We start from the raw sequence: 18,676 nt of genomic DNA, 5'->3' as shown, positions 1-18,676 counted from the left end.
CACCCCGCAGGCCCAGGACTTTAAAGTATGTACACCTCCTCTCTCAGGGCAGACTTCTAATTTCCTTGGTAGATAACCTGAAAGACTGGCCCTGATCTGGGGGCAAAGACTCATGTCTGTGAAGACCACCTCCCTTACCACTGCACCCAACATGTAATGAGCATTCAAATGTAGGCTCAGAACTCGGGGGGCTGGCCTGAAGCATGGGTCAGCCCGGCGGGCAGTGGGTTGTTTGCACTCTGCTCGCCAGGCCAGGCTCTTCGTCACAACCCTCTGCCCCATCACACAGCTGACGCCTGTCCTCTTCACAGCTGGGGTTGGGAGAGCCCGTAAGGGATGCACAAAGACTAATTTGGGTGTAAGGGCTATTTTGGAGTGTAGCAGTGGGGGCTATGTAAAAAAAATTGAGACCCAGTGCGAGCTCTGCAGGTCATAAATACTTTACCTGAAGGAAATGCTCTGGCTGCCTTATACCACATGAATGTTCTCTTTCAGCCCTCGGCCCTGCCTGTAAATAGCGTCCTCATCTGTAGTGATGAAGATACTGAAGCTCAGAAGTGAAATAACTTGCTCAAATTGTGGCTAAATAGTCCTAGAAGTTCAATAAAGTTTTTTCCCAGTGGAACCGTGAAAGGGGCCATGAGGGGCTGGAGGAAGGGTGGGGAAATGAAAGGAACGAAGAACCTAAAACAACAGGCTTCCTGTAATCCTGCCCAGGGCCCCGTCATCTTCCGCAACACTTCTATGAGAACTGCTGCCCTCTGAAAGGGGGCAGCGGAGAAAGGGTATGGCAGGAAGGGAGGAGAAATGGATGGGGCACTCTATACCCTGTAATAGTAGATACTTATCAGTGGCATTTGTCAAAACCCATAGAAACGTACAACACAGAGTGAACCCTAGTGCAAACTATGGATTCTAGTTAATAATAACATATCAATATTGGCTCATCACTTGTAACAAATGCATCACACCAATGTGTGCGGGGCCAGAGGAGGCCTATGGAAATTCTCTGTACTATTTGCTCTGTTCTGTAAACCTAAAACAGCTCTAAAAGATAAAGTCTATTTCTTTCAGGTTGACACAGCTTATTGTTTCCCAAATGCAGGCACCAGGCAGTTGGCATCTGCATGTGCTGTTTAGAGGAAGGCAATGGAGTGCAGCCAAGAGCTGAATGGTAGAAACTTGACACATGGCCACAAGTGTCAATTAAAGATGTTTCCCCCCCAAAAAAGGCCCAGAAGTGCACTTCGTCGGTGTATTTCAATCAGATATTTTATTGGTCTGGCAACTGCAAAATATACAAATTTCTGAAAGGCATCCCCTGTTTGAAAGCTGGCACAGCTTCATCCCGCGTAATTAATTCAGACAAATGTACAGAACACAGAGAAGTCATGTGTCACACAGAAAAGGCCCCCAAACCAATGAACAACTAAACCTCATCTATACAGCTTTCTATTTTCAGGCTCCCTTATACATATTAAATAAATAAATAGCACATCTGCTATCAAAATAATAAAAAAATAAATTTCAAGTATTACAAACAAAAACGTCATTGGTGTGGTTCGAACAGTTTTTCTTCTCCTCCCCCAATGAAGAGCTTCGCCCCCCGTCTCAGGACAGAATAAGGAGAGGGTGAGCCCACCCAAACACAAATAGGCAGAGTTAAAAAAATTGGTCCCAGATATTTTCCGGGCATCGGGGGGTGAGAGCCAATAGTCGGGGCAGCAGAGGATCCGGGATTACAGCTCCAACACACCCTCCGTCCGGTGCGCCTCCAGAGTCAGCTCGCTGGGTTTCAATCAAGCAGCCTTCTGCTCTCTCCAGGGTCTCCCTTCCTCGGCCATATTTCTGTTCTATCTCCCCATCTAGGCCCTTACAACCTAAAGTCCTGCATTAGGCAAAGCCTCCTTCATGCACAGACTGATGTCAGGGAGCCAGAGGCAAGGGGGGAGCATCTTCGCAGAGCCCCACTTGCATCAGCCTCGAGAGTCGAGATTCCGAGTCAGCTCTGACAGCCAGAAAGAGGAGGCGGCCAGAGTGTGAGACATAAGGCCACTCTCAGGAGCAGAGCTGCCGGCCCCTCTGTCTAAAAATACCACCAACCTACCAACACAGGCCCGTGTGCACACACTCACACACACAGGTCTGAAGAGACTCGAGATGGAGGGAAAGAGGGAAAAGAGCCCAGTCTTCGGCCGCACAGGAGCGTAGACATGGACATCCTCGCAGGCAGACTGCCACAGGGGGTTGGGGGATCTGAATGGTTTGGTGTGAAGACCACCAACCTGATTGTCCGGTATCTGACACGTGTCCCCGTGTCCCACTTAATCCCAACAGGAGAAACGTGCATTCTCTAACAGCTGCTCTCCAACAAAACAAAAACAGCCCTTCCCTCCACTCCCAGGTCCAGATGTCGAGGCCCCCCTCGCCCCATCCCAGGAACGATTTCGTAAGCTAGGAGGGGCAAGAATGTCAGGCTCAAAGGCAGAGGGCAGGAAAGGAAGGTGACCTTTGGCACCAGCTTTGAGAGATCCTTACAAGGGTCACTTGGACGAGCTCTACTGCTGCGTCTCCAAATGGTTTCTTCTGGGCCTCAAGACGCCGCCTCCTCCCCCAGGACTTGGAGGCAACAAGGAGAAACCAGCAGGCAGAAACTACAGGTATTGAGAACCACATGTCCCCCAAGCCCTGCTCTGAACCCTCCCAAAAAACGCCACAGGTGCCATGCAGGCAAGCAAGGACACTCTCTTCTTCGGAATCCCCCAAGGAGCCCAGCACCACGCTGGGCATACAGTAGATGCTTGACAGGAACGCGCGGAGTTGCGCTGAATCCTCCCGGGAGACCACGGACAGCCCCTTGGAGGAAGCGGCCTCGAGCGAGGCCTGGCTTGGGCCACTGTCCCCACCTGGGAAACACAGGAGGTGATGAACGTCCTGAAGGAAGGAAGCCGGATCCTTGTTCTTCTCCACACCGTCTCCCAGGGTCGGTCTTGCAATGATCCCAGTGCTCGCTCCCCGGCCGGTTTACCGAGGTCCCTCTGAGCTCTCCATCTCATGGGCGTGCCCGACTCCCCACCTTCTTTCGGGGCTCCAACCTCCAAGGGCACAAACCCAAACATCTAAGTTCCTGAAGAGAAGGTGCAGCCTTCAGGCCACACTTTCTGCCATTAACAAAGTGCAAAAGCAAGCAGTTCCTGGAGGGCCAGCTCTCAGATGCCCCTGGATCCAGGCAGGAGAGCGCAGGGACCACAGAGCGCCGTGGGCGGGTGCGGCCCGGGGCTATTTCAGCAAAGCACTTCCTCGCGCCTAGACAGCCAGACCGTCCTTCACCATCTTTAGAGGCAGAACACGACCCGGGGAGGTGTGTGGACACGCTGGAGGGCCGCTGCTCAGCTGACCAAGTCTAGCTCGGAGACTTCTCTCTCCACCGCTGGGACTGGCTCTCCCGGTGGCCAAGATGCACAACGGAGCCTCGTGAAAGTTTTCAACATCCCTTAACCTTCAGCAGCTGGGATCTGGGCCCCCTTTAATCTAGCGTTCAGAACAGTGTCATCTCCCCAGCTGGGGACCTACCAGGCCCAGATCACAGAAAGGAAACAAAACAGCACGGAGGCACCCAACGTCTCCCCTCAGGGCCTTCTCACCTATTCCGCTGCCCATCGTCCTCACCAAGCCTCGTGGAGGGTCAGGGAGGCCACACAGCCCTGCAAGGCCAGGCAGGGCAGAGGGCAGAGGGCAGGGTGGCCTGCCGCTTGAGGCAGAAGCGACGGGTTCTGCACACAGGCAAGGCCACCCTGATGCTGTTGGGGGTACAGGTTCTCTTCGACCAGCAGAACCTCTTCTACACCACCCCACCCCGTTCTGGGAGCAGTCCTTGGGATCATCTGGCCTCGGGGAGAAGGAAGGGTGCTAGCTAGGTGCAGAAATGGAGATGGAATGGGACCGATGGGTCTGCCTCAGTATGTCCTGGATGAGTCGACGCTGCTCTGGGAGCCCTTCATGTTCTGTTCAGGAGAGAAGAGGGAGGTGAAGGGGAATTACTGTTTACCGTTGACTCAGTTTCTAAAGCAAGACTCACAGACATGCAATTGAGACTTCTCCCCCAACAAAGAACCCGACCCCAGAAGAGCATCATCACCAAACGGGTAGAAGAACGCCAGGGAGGCCCCGGGTACGTGGTGGAGGTGAAGCCCAGGGTCACACAGGAGAAGAGGCTGGGCGCAAGGCCGGGAGGGGCCCTTGGAGCAGAGAGGCCTGTCATGTGCCTGGAGGAGGTAGGGAGGGGAGAGGGGAGAGGGGAGAGCCGGCAGCTCCCATGGGTCAGAGGTGTTCTGTGACTAAGGGACCCTCCTGCTCATGGCCCTTTAGAGCCTGGTGGCTGCTCCCTGGCCCCACCCAGGGAACTCTCGCTGGCCACAGCCAGACAGAGGATGCACCAGGGTTCCTCCAAAGAAGCATAAGGACTCTCCTCCCAACTTGGCTCAAGCAGAGCCACACACCCTAGCCGCTGGGATCCAGATTCTAGGAACACCGGCTCAGTAGCTAGGACACAGGTGACACTGGATGTGGTGGGGAAGGACCCAGGCAGAGAAGGCCTGTGTCCCTAATGCTCTCTTCCCTCGAATAAAAGCGATCCTAGCTGGAAGCCCCACCCCTAGGAGCTGGCCAGTGTCAAAACCCCCTTAAAAAAATGTTTTCCGATCAGCCGGGGGGACAGATGACGGTTGCCACCCCACAGCAGAGGTCTCTCTACCTAACCTCCTTAATCCACCCCGCAAAAAAGGAAACACAATTTTTAAAAGTATTCTCTCCCATCCTGAGTGTCTCCACCAAGGCTGTCTTAAAGGGAGGAGCGGGGAGTGGAGACCAACAGACAACTATGCAAGGACCCCCGAGGCCCACTCCCCTCCCACGGTGGAGAAATCTCTAGAAGAGAAAATCGCAGGGCTGGGAGCCCTGAAGCCAGCGCCCAGATCTGAGGCTGCTCTCAGCCGGACTCAGGAGCCCAGGCAACTCGAGCCTCCAACCATGAGTCCATCGGACAGCCTCTGTGAGTTGGGGGGAGGCAGAGGGGCTCGCCTAGGGAGGGCCCTGTAGCCTTGCAGCCACCTGTGGGCTGCGAGGGCACTGTGCTGCCACATCCTTCTGCAGCTGCTGGCTCCAACCCGCCCCCGGACATCTCCAGCCCAAGGCTTCGAGCACCCACGAATGACGGCAATGCAACGACACTTGGACCGCAGGCACGGGCTATGTCCACATCATTCACTCATGGTGCCCCTGGCTCAGGACACGTGGAGGGAAAGGAGGAAACGAGAGAGAGAGGACCTCGAGACGATGGCGCTGCTCTTAGGAAACACAAGTTCCCTGGCACTCCGGCACGGGGTGTATGAGTCACAAACTTCACAATGGCCAGTCATCACACAGACCAAGATGCCCTGACGGGCTGGGATGCCATGACTCAGAGAGATGTGGAGGGGACAAGGGGGCATGCACCAAGCCATTTACCTTTCCAAGGTTAGTAAGGAGAAAACTTTGAGAAAATGTGACAGACAGTTCGTCTTTCAAGCATGGGGGGAAAGGAAGAAACATGTTGGAAAAGAAAAACAAAACAAACATCTTTAGTAGTGTTTTCTTTTCAGTGTGCATTTGAAAGTTAAAAATCAAGGATGCATTGTGAATGCCAGAGGGTCTGTCGGCCCTGAGGAGCCAGTGCAGCCCCGGGGGTAGGACGGCAGGGCGCTGCACCCATCCGGGCTGGCGAGCCCGTTTTACCAGGAAACCAGGATCTCATCCATGGCTCCCAGACTCCCCAGTCTCTTGGTGCTCTTGCTGCCCGTGAGAAGAAATCCCACTGGCTTGGAGCAGGAGGAGCAGGAGGGCACCCAAATGCACAGTGGTGTGGCCCAAACCAGAGAGCCCGGGATGCATCACCAAAGCACAGGGCACCATCTCTCCATGACAAGGCGGCCATCCACCGGGCACTGACTGTGTGCCAGATACTTGCTAAGTGCCACATCTATATTCTCATTATCAAAACACCTCAGGACGTTCCTCTCCCCGTTGCACAGATGAGGAGGCTGAAGTCTAAGAATTGCACTAGCTTGCCTAGAGCTGCAAAGAGAGAGGGTAGCAGAACCAAGACCCAAACCCAGCTCGCTTTGACTTTAATAATAAACTTTGGTCTCTTACTATCCCAGACATGGGCTTGTACTCCCAGACTGGGTTGGATGCTGGGACCCCAGAGTGGAATGCAGGTGTGATGGGTCCAGAGAAAACATTTTTGCTGAGCTGGAGGGATTCTAGCCAAAGGTGCTATTAGCCTTGGAGACGGGCAAGTTCAGCCTCGGAAGGTGGGCGGATGTGCCCAAATGGCCCCTTCCCACTAGGACGGCTTCTTTTCTGGCAGCATCAGGCCATGGGTCAAAACCAACAGGACATGCACAGATGCAAAACCATAAGGCTCCAAATCCAAAGGGGAGTTTTCACACAAGGAGAACCTTGATCCTGACACATTCTGAGTACAACGCCTGGCTTCAGGGGCTAACAGACACGGGACTGTTCCTCTCCAAGACTGAATTTAATGGACAGGCCCACCATTAAATAAACACAACCGAGCCACGGGAAGCAGGCTTCGAGGGAGGGGCTGTAAGAGCTAAAGAGGAAATCTAACGGCTCCAGGCAGTGGCCCGCAGGCGGCAGGCGGCAGGTGCCGGGGACAGCGGTAGATGAACAGTATCTTGGCTGTTCCAGAAACCGGCAGAGAGAAAGCAGCCAGCCTTCAGAACTGGGAGACCCATTCATGCCCTGATTCTGCTGCTGACTAGCTGGACGACCATTGGCGAGTGGCTTACCCGCTGTCCCCATCTGGTAGACAGGGATGGTAACTGCCCTGCTGACCTCCTGGGGTTACATTAAGGACCAGAGACATGGAATGTGTGCAAACACATTATCCATGAGCTATACAGCATGACAGGACACATTCACTACAGATGGTGCCACCTAATCGAAGCACAATGCCAAACAACTCTCATTTTCCAAGAACACGCCATGCTTTTAAGCTTTCAGGCTGCACTCTGTAAGCCAGTTCAGTTTCTGCATGAATTAGAAAAGGTGATCTAATCAGCAAAGGGAACACGGGGAGATGGGACTTGTGGGGTTGCGGAGGGTGATATTTCATGGTAGTGGTTACTAAAATTCTGCCATATAAAGGCCTCGGTTCCTTCTGCGGGTGGGGACCATCAGAGCAGTGGAAAGGCTGGATTATCCAGCAACCGCTCTACCTGATGCTTAACCAGAAACTTTCCACAGAGAGATCTGGCTGAAGGAAGGGGACAACCCGGTGGGTCTGATTCGAAAGCTGCACCCAGCTCTGAACTGTTAAGGCTGAACAGGTTCCTGTTCAGGACAACCCGATCTGGAAGAACGGTTTCCAAAGAGACCTCTCCAGAGCATGGGAGTCCTTGGAGCCCCTGTGGGGGGCAGAGTCGGGGGCAGTCCCTGCCAGGACAGGGAGGGAGAGGCTGCAGGGCTCCACTCCCCACCAGTCCTGCTCAAGGTATTCTGCAGATTAGGCTCTGGGTAAATTTTCCTTTCAAAATGAAAGGGCTCTCCTACGGGAGGCAGAGGACTTACAAGAATGGCCGCAGGCACAGACCTAGCCTGCCACCAAAATCAAACTCGAAGAGGGAAAAACTGGATTTACGTCAAGCCACAGACCATTGCAAGTACCGAGTCACCCAGGCCCCTGAGAGGGAGCGAGGAGAAGCCAGCTGCAGCAGTGGCAGCGTCAGGACGCACTGAAAACAGCTGGGCCGTAATCACCTCTTGCACCCTTTGCTAAAAATTCACAAATGCCCTCCTCTCTCCTCCCACGCCCATCTTCCTCCTTCAGACTTCACAAAAACCGTCATGGTCCTCAACACGTTAACACGCAGGAGGCCAAACTGGCAAGCAAGAAAGAGGTGCAAGCAGCAAAATCATTCAGAGAAAAATACTTACAAACAGGCTTTCCCTAGCAAAGGCTGCAGAGAGAAAAGGTCGAGAGAGAGAAGTTAGTAGGGGGACAGGGAGAGGGGCCCGAGGCATTGAATCCAGGACATCCTCTGCTGGGATGAAGCTCTGTCAATTCTCCCACTCCTGGCCCAGCCAGTGGCTTCCAGACCCCCCGAGGATTCAGCTCAGCAACCCTGGGGACCCCCAGCCACGCATCCTCTGTGACCTGGGCAACGCAGCCCCACACACCACCCACCCCCAGCCCAGGCCAGTCCCCCAACGTGCCTGTGACAGTGGCCTCTGAACTTCCAACTAGGACCCCACAGTTTACTCCAAAACAGAATGTCATAGAGACACCACTTCAGTTCTCATTAAAAAACACCTCTGATTTTAGACCTGAAAGGAGTGTTAATTAGACATCTCCCAGTCCTACTCTCATTTTACAAGATAAGGAGACTGAAGGCCAGGGAGGTGATGTAACCTGACAATAAAATCCTACAGCTGGTGGCAGAGCCACGACCGGAAGCCAGGTCTCCAGGCTCTGGTTAAGCATCATCTAACCCTACGGAGCCCTTAGTGAGCGCCAGACCCCGTGTGAGACGCCGAATTATCTCCTTTGGTCCGCCTCCTGCAGTAGATGCTATCTCCCATTCCACAGATGGGAAAACTGAGGCCTGAACAGGTTTCAATGACCTACCCGAGGCCACGCAGCTCTCTCCCCTACATCACATTTCCAGACACCACCAAGTTTAAATCAGCTTCAGGGGAAATACAGGAAGAGTTTTCGGGCCTCAGCTCCGACCTCCCAAACAAACCTAAGTCAAAATTCAGCCTGTGATTTACTGCAAGAGACCAGGCGTGGTGGGTAGAGGGCAGGGAGACCCCTGGGTGGGACCTAAATTTGTGCCCAGGGATTTCAATGTCTCACATTGTGGCAAAGGTTCTTGGCTGTCTTTGAGGGAAAAGACTGATTTTCTGAAAACAAATCTTAATGCCCAATCGCCAGTCTCCCAGCCTTTTAACCTTCATAGTGAACGCAATCAGGGAAGTCTAGTTGTTCTTTGCTTTTTGGTTTTTTTACTACGTGCTGAAGTAACTAGTTATGGGAGAAAGTGGCTACTTCCAGGCCATCCAGCCCGGAGAGTCAGGCTCCCCGAGTTCTAACCGGGCCAGGCCGGCCGCAGGCGAGGACCCGCTCCACGGGCCCCGCCTGTAACAGGGAGCGATGGCGAAGGAGGATGGTAAGGAAAAATAGCTACGGGCCTCGGACAGAAAAGACACCCTCAGAGCCCACGGAAGCTGAAAGCCCAGAGCTGAATGGAGACTCTGAACTGGGGCTCTGCCGTCAACTTTGTTCTAGAAAAAACTATTCATGAATGTGAACAGGACACTTCACTACTTCTTCCGCTCTGCCTGGTTCTGGCCACAAAGATCACCTTCTCAGAAAGGAGGCGTGCACACTCACTGCCACCGCCAGCAAGGAAGGACCCCCAGGTGTCACAAACTTCAGAGTGTCCCCATGTTCCCTCCCTCCACCACCCACAGGCGCAGGCCCGGGGCCAAGGCCACGGCCACACCCACCCAGACACGCGACAGGACGGCGAGGGAGGGAAAGGGGTGAACGCACTTGTCCGGGCAGCTGCGTGGGCACCTCCGGGGGCAGGCAGTTGGGCAGGGCAGCGGAGGTGGAGGCCACATGCTCCTCAAAGCTGTTGATGCGAGGCTTTTTGGTGGGCTCGGGGCTGGCTAGTGGGGTGACACTATTGCGTCTCATGAGCGGGTTAGGTCCCTTCTTTGCATCCTAAGCGAGACAAAGACAAAAGAGAGAAGGCGACAGTTACAAGGAGGGGGGAGGTAGATAAGCCAAAAAACCCCAAACCAAACCAAACCAATTTCTCTGCTTCTGGGTGTTACGGATACGTCAAGACCAACCACGATGAGCGGCCCTGGGACCTCGGGGTGGCCGTTCTGTCCTGTGTCTCCCGGTCGGTAAGAACAAGGGACGATCCCCTCCGGAGCCCCTTCCCCAGATCTTTCCAAGACACTCGCCTGGACAAACGCAATGTTTGCAAAGCAGGTGAGGAAAGGACAGCGGGACCAGTTCTGCACAGTTATCCAATTATAGCAGAGAGAAAAGAACTTTGCTGCCAGCCTCCAAGAGAGCCGAAGGAGGGGAGGAGAGGAGAGAGGCCTGGGTGTGAGGCTCAGGGAGCCACGGAGGGGACAGCAGGAGGGGCAGGGATGAGAAGGTGTCGGTGCTGGACTCCCTCCCACTGATCATAAGCCAGATCTGCAGAGCAGACCCCATAACCATACCCGGCTTAGGACAGGAAACGCAGGCCTCAACCCCAGCCAGGAGACTCAAGACGCAGAAAACCTGAGGGAGGCATTAACGGCCAGCCAGGGCCAAACACTAGCCCTCTGACTGAATGACAAGGAGGTTGGAGCGGGGACCTCTGAAGTCCCACGGCCCGTCGCTCTGCAGCTCAAGGCCCAGGAGCCACGCTGAGAGGCAGCAGCAGCCTCGGGCTGCTCCTCGGAGAGCGAAAGGAAATGCAGCATCCCACTCCCGAGTTCAGAAGGGGGCCCGGTACGGAGCCCAGGGAAGCCGTCCTCCCTCCTTTCTGTCGACCAGCTGGGCCACTGCCAGTGGAAGCTGGGATTTTAACACCAAAATCTCCTGGCCAAGCCCTTGGGAACAGGGAAGCCACCTGCACGGACGGAATGTCACACTGGGTGTACAAGAAAGGGTCGGACGGATGCTGGCAAAGCATTGCATTTCGACAGCCAGTTTAAAGTAAATTCCAACTTGCTTTCACAACGTACGCCTGGGCAGGAATCTGCTCTGCCCTTGGGAGATCAACCAGACCAACCGCCAAATTTCAGACCTCCCATGGTGGAAGTCGGGGTCTCCTGGAAACGCTTTCCATCTGCCATCCCTCGTGTCTCTAATCCCCAAATCATGTCTTCTTCTCCAGTCCCACTGCCTTTTTCATTGCCATCGTCTTCTGGGTAATTCTGTACCTAAGTGCATACAGGTGACTCAGCAGATGTGCTGATCCTGTTTTAACCAGTTAACTCTGGAACTTGCAAGTAGTTTGGGCAGCCCCAAAGGAAAGGGCAGCAAGACCTGTGCTGTGGTTATGTCTGAAGGATCAGAATGCATCCTCCTCTAACACTCACTGCTCGGGTCAAATAGACACGGGGCAAGAAAGCATGGAAAGGAAGAAAACGAAGAGGATGCCCAGAAGCCACAGGAGAGACAGGGATGCTGAGAAAAGGGAGGGGAGAGTCACCCAGGCCGCCAAGTTCCAACCAACTCCTCCAGCAAGAACCCACTGAAAGACACAGGTCAGCATTTACAGGCAATGCAGGTGGGGACTTGCCACCGCTGGTCCCATCACTGGACAGTCCTTCTGGCGATGGGGGATGGGATGCGGGTGCAGAAGGGCCAGAGGCACGGAGCTCACACTCACCTCTGACCTCTCCCGGTGTGTATTCACCGACTCCACATTCAGGTAGATGGATTCTACACGGCAACCTAGGCGAGGGCGGGGAGGGAGGTTGGCTTCCTGTTAAAGGGGACGGCAGCTCACAGCCCCATAGCCATCAGGAGCCGCCACCCCGAGAGAGCAGGTCTCGGCAGGGTCCACATCACCACACTCACCATAAGCAATGGGTGTCAGCTTCAGGACGGTGTGGAGCGGGCATTTCAGGTAAGGCATCTCCTCTGAAAAAAAGAGAAGGGGCCCCACAGTTAGATCTGAGACTTGAGGACAGACATCTGCAGGCCTCCAGTGACAGCTCCTGCCTCATCGGCGCCCTCAAAAGCCACCCCCTGACCCCTCACACGGGCCCAAGGCAGGCAGCCCTAGAAAAGACATCTAGCCACAAGAACAAAATCGAAACAAACCCCCAACCCACCCTCACACAATGAGTTAGAGGAAAAAAGTTTGGGGTAGCTGTGGACCACGTCCTCCAGAAAAGAAAAAGTCTCTCATTTCCCCAACAATTTAGGTATGTTGAGATTCAGCTGAACCTTGGGCAAACACAGACTTAAATTTTAAGAGGATCATGAGAGCGTTCTGGGCTGTTTGTTCCTTAGAGGTGGGCTGAAGGGAAGAGCTGTCCCTCGCCTCCTGAGCCAAAGCCCCTTAAAGGCTGTTCTATGAAGCTATTAAGTGCACTGCACATCACACTGTGCTCTGAAGAGTTTTCCAGGGGCCGCAGGGAGGTGCTGGGCCGAGAAGGCCCCTCGGCAGCTGGGAGGCCCTTCCTGACACCGGGCAGCACAATGGGCAGCACAATAGACAACCGTGTGGGCTGGGAAAGGAAGGGCGTGCCCACAGCTGCCCCAGAGGTTGGTTTCTGCCCCACCCCCACCGGGGATGCTCTGAGGACAGCGCACCTGCACTCTTATCCAGGAAGTAGGCCAGGAGGCATCGCAGGACGGCCTGGTGGCAGATGACCAGCACGTTCTCCTGCCGCTCCAGCTCCATGATCACGGGCTCCAGGCGCTGGACCAGGTCCTGGTAGGACTGCAAGACAGAGGGACGGAGACGCAGTGTTGGAGGAGAAGCGCACGAGGGGAAGGGTGGGAACTTGGCCACCACGGCCACACCTCTCTGTCATGACAAACCAGAGAGCATGCGATCCGTCAAGAGCAGTGATGTTTTCGTGCTGCATCCCCTGTGGGCATTGGGCGACCTGCCTCGACTGGCTTCCTAAAAAAGGAAATCGTCTGTGTCGATATGGATTTGGAGAAGTAATCCCAAGAGAAACATGAACCTGCCACCCTCTCTCTCCGCTCCTTCCTTTCCTCCCCTCTGCACGGGGAGTGAGGGAACAAAGTCCTGACACACACTACAACGTGGATGAACCCTGAAAACATCACACTAAGTGAAAGAAGCCAGACACAAAAGACCACAGTGTCTGATTCCATTTATGTGAATATCCAGAAAAGGCAAATCCACAGAGACGGAAAGTAGATTCGTAGTTGCCACGGGCTAGGGGTAGGGGGAATTGGGACTGACTGCTAACAGGCTGGGGTCTCTTTTTGGAGTGATGGAATGTTCTAGAATTACTAGTGACGGTTGCACAGTATTGTGAATATACTAAAAACCACTGAATTTTATACTTTAAAATGGTTAAAATGGTGAATCTTATATTATGTGAATTTTATCTCAACAAAAATAAATTGAAAGAGAAGGGGTAGGCTCCCATGCACACCGGCCCCTCTCCTTATTAACCAGGTCCCAGGGAATGAGAGCCGTGGTGGGATAAGAGGACAGTGCCCTGAGCACAAGGGCGCTGAGATATGACAAATGCTGAGACAAGCCAAGACAGCAAGGACCCCGCTAGGTGACCCCACGAAGGCTGCAGCAGACCCCCAAGCATTCTGGACTCTCCTTCCAGGGCTCCAAGCAGCTGCTCACTCAGCCAAAGTGGGCCATACACATGGTGGGGAATGCCCTCCACCAGTGTCACCTCAGGCAGCACAAGGGACATGAGATGACGTGTCTGCCACCTCGCCTGCGGTCAAGGGGAAACCTTCATGTCCCGTGAACCATCAGCCACGATCATCATTCTCTCCTGCATCATTATGCGTGTCGTTAGACAAACACCTGGCTCACTGCTGCTCATAGGAAAATACAGCTGTGCTTCCCCTGGAGCTGTTGACAGGCTCAACTTAGGAAGACTCAACTATGGGCCGACCCTGTGGAGCAGCGGTTAAGTGCGCACGCTCTGCTGCAGCGGCCCGGGGTTTGCAGGTTCGGATCCCGGGCGCACACCAATGCACCGCTTGTCAAGCCATGCTGTGGCGGCGTCCCATCTAAAGTAGAGGAAGATGGGCACAGATGTTAGCCCAGCGCCAATCTTCCTCGGCAAAAAGAGGAGGATTGGCAACGGATATTAGCTCAGGGCTGATCTTCCTCACAAAAAAAAATAATAAAAACAAAAAAAAGGAAGACTCGACTCTAAAGTAAGAGTGCTGAGAACAAGCATGGGAACCGATTAGGAGGCTGGATGTATGAGCCCGTCTTGCCTGGTGTCCACAGCTCGCTGTGCACGGCTAGTTACCAGTAACGGGTCCGTCTGGGTCCCAGCAGCCCTCTCTTGGCCTAGCCCCACACCCTTGACCTCAGAAGGGCCATCATGAGTTCCTCCATGCCCAGCACCCACCACCTACACCTGACCACTGTCCACTGAGCGGACGGATGACCAGAGACAGAAGGGAGGGCAGGCACGTACCTCCCCGGTGGGGTAGCGGTAGTAGTACTTGTCCTGCTCGCGCAGAGCGTACTCCTCAGGGTAGGTGTCCTTGATCTCCTCGTAGGTCATCTCCTCACAGACACCCTGCAGGAAACACCCAGAGGTCATTTAGGGAACACGCCCCAAACGGCCACCTCGAGTTGGTCAACGCAGCACGTGCAGGTCTGAAAGAGCTCTCAAGATCTCTGGCAGATCTGGCAGAAAGAGGCCTCCATGCCCTCTCTTTCGTGCCCCCACGGCCCGGCCAGACCCGGGACTCACAGCATCAATTTCATTGAGCGCCTTCCACTGCTCGTAGGGGAGCCGAAGGGCTTCCGCCGTCTGGATGGTGCTTTTCAGCTGGCTGGTCCACACCTTAAGGTCCTTCAGGTTCTGCTCCTCCACAAACTTGCTCAGGGCGTTGGCAAACTGAGGGGGATGAGAGGGACACACACTGGACTCCAGGCTCCGCCCCTCCCAGGGAAGCAGCACCCAACCACCCCAACCTCAGCAGGGGAGCTCACTCTGCTGTCATTAGAACGTGAGAAGGAGCCTGGGGGACCTGAGGAGCAGCTCCTGCGCGCACACCCCCCCCAAGGCCCCGGGAGACCCCGCCCTTCCCACACACACACACACACACACGTCCACACACGCGCACCCCATGCCCCAGCTTCCCCTTGCCCCCTGCTCCCCTCCTACCTTCCTGCCCCTGCTGGACAGGCCTGAGTCTCCTCCAATCTTCCCCTGGAGGTTGTGCTCGCTCTCGCCATGGCGACACAGGTAGATGGTGCGAGGCTGCACGTGGATGTTCATCAGATAGTACACAATTCGGCTCTGGATGTGGTCCTGCACTCTGTTCACCAGGAACCGCCGGCCCACATCGATCACCTTGATCAGGGACAGGTCCCTGCACAGGAAGGTGACCGGCGGGTCAGAACATCCCAACAGCACACCACAGCACAGCTGGCCCAGGTGCAAATCCCCGGCCCCAGGCCAACCGCAGAGACTCAGCCCTAACAAGGCTCCAGTGGCTGGCTGTCAGCTCCCTGAGGGCATGAATCTACTTTCTCTGAGAGTCAGAGGGCGTGAGCGGGCAGCACCCACAGCAGAGCGTGTGGTCGGGAGGCTGGCTGGCCTCCCAGAAGAGGAAGAGAGAAAAGCAAGAGGATGGGAACAAAAATGAAGGAGATCTCCAGGGGATAGTAGCAAGCCTGGGCTCAAATACTCACTTTCCAGACTTCCACACAGTGTCTAAAATATTCACACTGAATATGGAATCAGGAATTTTTTAAAAGATATTTTAAAAGAGTTTATGAAAGTATGGAGGAGCAGATGCTCTGTAGGAACGAGAAAACACTGAAAGCCCTAAAGCAGGTGATTCGGAGACGGTCAGCTCTTAGGAACTACCTGTCACATTTGTCGGGGTCGAGGGGCTGGTAGCTGGCTTCGTAGCAGCTGATTCTCTTCATGAAGTCGTCCATCGCTTCTGCTGAGTTGCAGTCTCGGTAATCCGGGCTGGAGATTTTCACTTCCTGTAACACCACAAAGAGGCAGCTGATGAATCACGCTGGAAGGATTTCTGCTTAGATGAAGTAGGATTTGGGGCTTGCAAACGGGGAAAGCACATACAGGCTCAGAATAATGATGATCCTACCCAGTGTTTAAGAGAAAAAAAGAAACGCTGGGGGTGAGTCATAACCCAATGATTACATGGGAAAGGCACCCACAGCAGACAGAGAATCGATGCCTGAAAGGATGGAGACAGGAAACCCACGAGGATTGTAATGAACACCTCGGAACGGGCCACGATTCAGGATCAATCCAGCAACCGAGTCACCCCAGACAGCCCGGCCCTCAACCCCCGAGTTCTGCATTAGCATCTGCGATGTTTCCCACACAAAGAGTAGGTTGTCAACTAGCAAAGCTGCACTCTCAAGTTGCTAGAGATGCCCTGGCCCTGAGTGCCAGGCAGGACTCTCTGCACCTCCCACAGACTTGTCACTGGTCCCCGATGAATGCTTCTCTACCTGGACCACATACTCAACCCTTTGCAAAGTTTGCTGTCGTGGGAAGGAGATGGAGGAAAAACGACCCTCAGGCCTGCCATCTCCTGTAACTGAACACTAGGTCTGAGAAACCTGGCAGATTTCGGGGGAACTCAGATTTTTTTAATGCACACGCTCTTTTCCTTCTCAACAACTCCCACAGCCGTGAAAGAGAGGCAGCCACTCCTCAAAAATCCAGGCTCCCTGGGGAAGTTAGTGTTTCGTGGGTGCAGAGTTTCAGTCTAGGAAGATGACAAAGTTCTGGAGATGGATGGTGGTGGTGGTTGCACAACAACGTGAACGTGCCAAATGCCAGGGAATTAACACTTAAAAACAGTTAGGATGGTAAATTCTATGTTATGTGTACTTCACCACAATAAAAAAAACATCTAGGTTTGCAAATCCCTAGCACAGCCACCCACATAAGGAGCAGTGGAAAGGCCGAAGCTGCAAAGTTGCTTTGAGGCTTTACCCAGAGAAAGAGACTTCTGAACACGGAGGGTCAGGGTGAATGACTAAACGTGTTAATGGGGTACAAGATAAACGGTGAGCTCCAGCCAAGCACGTGGCGACTGCTCCCTGGGGAAATGACTCTGCAGCTGCAGCTGGCTTCACTACCAAGTAGGACTGGTAAAACCAAATCAAAGAAATACAGCAAAACCCTTTGTTTAGATTATGGCAACTTCTGTTTTCTCATACTTTGAGCCTCTTCCTTTGGACTGCTGAAACGAATCGGGATTGATTTTCCACAATTTGAATAGCCCTTCCTGAAACATGAACTCATGTCTTAGAAATGAGTGTAAATATTCCCACTGGCTTGGAGAGAAGGCCCAAGAGCAGACGCTAAATGCTCAGCATCCCTGTAAAGATGCCCACTTGTATGAAGCAACACCACGGCGTTCCCTATGGAAGGAACGCCTGCTTTCCTTACAGATATGTCTTATTCTGATGCATTTCAGCTGGATAGAAAACGATCTACAACACGAGAAGCTGACTTGTGGTAAGGCCTTCATAGTAACCGTTTCTGTTTATGATCTATTGCTACCAAGTAATAAAATATAAAATTAACCAAATTAAGCTGCCAATTATCCTCAATTTATTGGGGCAACCTCTCCTTGGCATGGGGAGAGCAAGAGGGTATGTTGTAGAAACATCAGCAGGAAGATAGTTTTACCACCCCCATTCTTCCCAAACTTGGGGATTCTGCCTTGAGTCTGCTGAGTCCTATGGGCTTTTGTCAATATACAACCATTCTTACCTACCACGGACCTTAACGGCAAAAGGGACCAACCAGCTGCCTCCTTCCCCAAATGGAGGGGTGAGTTGCCCTTTGCCCCAAGTTGCCCCACCACCACCCCACTGCCAAGCTACTGCCACCCACAGAAACTGTTCCTGGTCCCCCACATTATCGCTTATGTCCCACAAAGACTGCTTTCTGCTGACTGACTGAAAGGACCCCATAAAGCCAGTCCAGGTCACAGAACATGCTTCTAGGTTAATTACTACTTCTGTACTTCTGACCTCCCCAGATCCCACCTCTCAGACAAAATCAACAACAAGCTGGACAAGCCAGCTCGTTCTCAGGCTCTAGTTACTTCTCCAGGCCTGACCTGGTTTCCCACTTTTCTCAGATTACCACAGTAGAGTGGGGGGGTCCTACGTTGTCTTACCATGATGTTGGAGGCTACAACCGTAGGGTCATCACACACAGACTCGATGAAAAACACCTGGGAGGAGGCAAGACAGAAACGTTAGGAAATAACAAATGTGGCAACACAAAGGGCCAACTTTGGTATCACCGTGATGTTCTCGCCACATTCGAGGAGAAAGGACCCCATTCATAAATCTCCAAATACATAAAAAAAAGAACCACCCACTCAATCCTGAGTCCTTTGCCCTCCCCAACAGAGGGGTGCTCCTCATCCCCAGTCACGGTAACCCCTAAGAGGCCCCACCAGGAAGGCCCAATCTGTAGACAGCAAAACAAGGGCAGCGGGAGGTGAAGGACCAAGCATGGAGCAGAGGTGCTCCAGACACAGGAATCAGCCGATCCCTGATAGGTTTTCCTTGCTCCTGAGCCTTCTGGGGCAAGACAAGAAATTTCGCTCACCTTGAAATCATTTTCTTTGGCAAAATGAAGGATCATGTGTCTCCTCTCTCTAGTAGTATTGGTGGCATCGAAAACCTGATAGGGCCAAAGGCGGGCAGTGAAGAGAACCCAAGTTTGAGTTTAACAGTATTTACTAAACCACCGAGTAGGTCAGGCCTGTCACTTCTAGGTATAAGCCAAAAATCTCCCTCCCCTCTCCCACCGCCTCCAGCACTCAGGGAGGGTAAGGGAGGGTGGGAACACTCCTTAAAGCAAACAGACAACAGAAATGTGCAGG

General features: G+C 53.5%; 1 protein-coding gene across 3 annotated transcripts in view; it reads right to left on the bottom strand.

Moving 5' to 3' along the window:
- Window positions 1–1,250: 1,250 nt before the first annotated feature.
- The window catches only part of PFKFB3 (6-phosphofructo-2-kinase/fructose-2,6-biphosphatase 3), an 80,823-nt gene continuing 63,397 nt past the window's right edge, over window positions 1,251–18,676 (bottom strand). For 2 of the 3 annotated variants that reach the window (XM_058532370.1, XM_058532372.1), the window contains exons 5-15: window positions 18,400–18,474; window positions 17,960–18,016; window positions 15,652–15,776; window positions 14,944–15,151; window positions 14,527–14,673; window positions 14,245–14,349; window positions 12,401–12,530; window positions 11,660–11,722; window positions 11,469–11,533; window positions 9,620–9,793; window positions 1,251–4,004 (exon numbers count right to left, since the gene is read on the bottom strand). In XM_058532370.1, coding sequence (XP_058388353.1) covers window positions 3,957–4,004; window positions 9,620–9,793; window positions 11,469–11,533; window positions 11,660–11,722; window positions 12,401–12,530; window positions 14,245–14,349; window positions 14,527–14,673; window positions 14,944–15,151; window positions 15,652–15,776; window positions 17,960–18,016; window positions 18,400–18,474 — 1,197 coding nt within the window. In that variant the 3' untranslated portion in view covers window positions 1,251–3,956. Of the gene's footprint in view, window positions 4,005–9,619; window positions 9,794–10,880; window positions 11,017–11,468; window positions 11,534–11,659; window positions 11,723–12,400; window positions 12,531–14,244; window positions 14,350–14,526; window positions 14,674–14,943; window positions 15,152–15,651; window positions 15,777–17,959; window positions 18,017–18,399; window positions 18,475–18,676 lie in introns of those variants that run through there. The other variant, XM_058532371.1, reaches the window with a different exon arrangement.

The sequence above is a fragment of the Diceros bicornis genome, chromosome 36 (assembly GCF_020826845.1).
Source record: "Diceros bicornis minor isolate mBicDic1 chromosome 36, mDicBic1.mat.cur, whole genome shotgun sequence".
In the NCBI taxonomy this organism is placed as follows: Eukaryota; Metazoa; Chordata; class Mammalia; order Perissodactyla; family Rhinocerotidae; genus Diceros; species Diceros bicornis.
The sequence above is the reverse complement of the archived record's forward strand: the minus strand, read 5'-3'. Positions and strand labels throughout refer to the sequence as shown.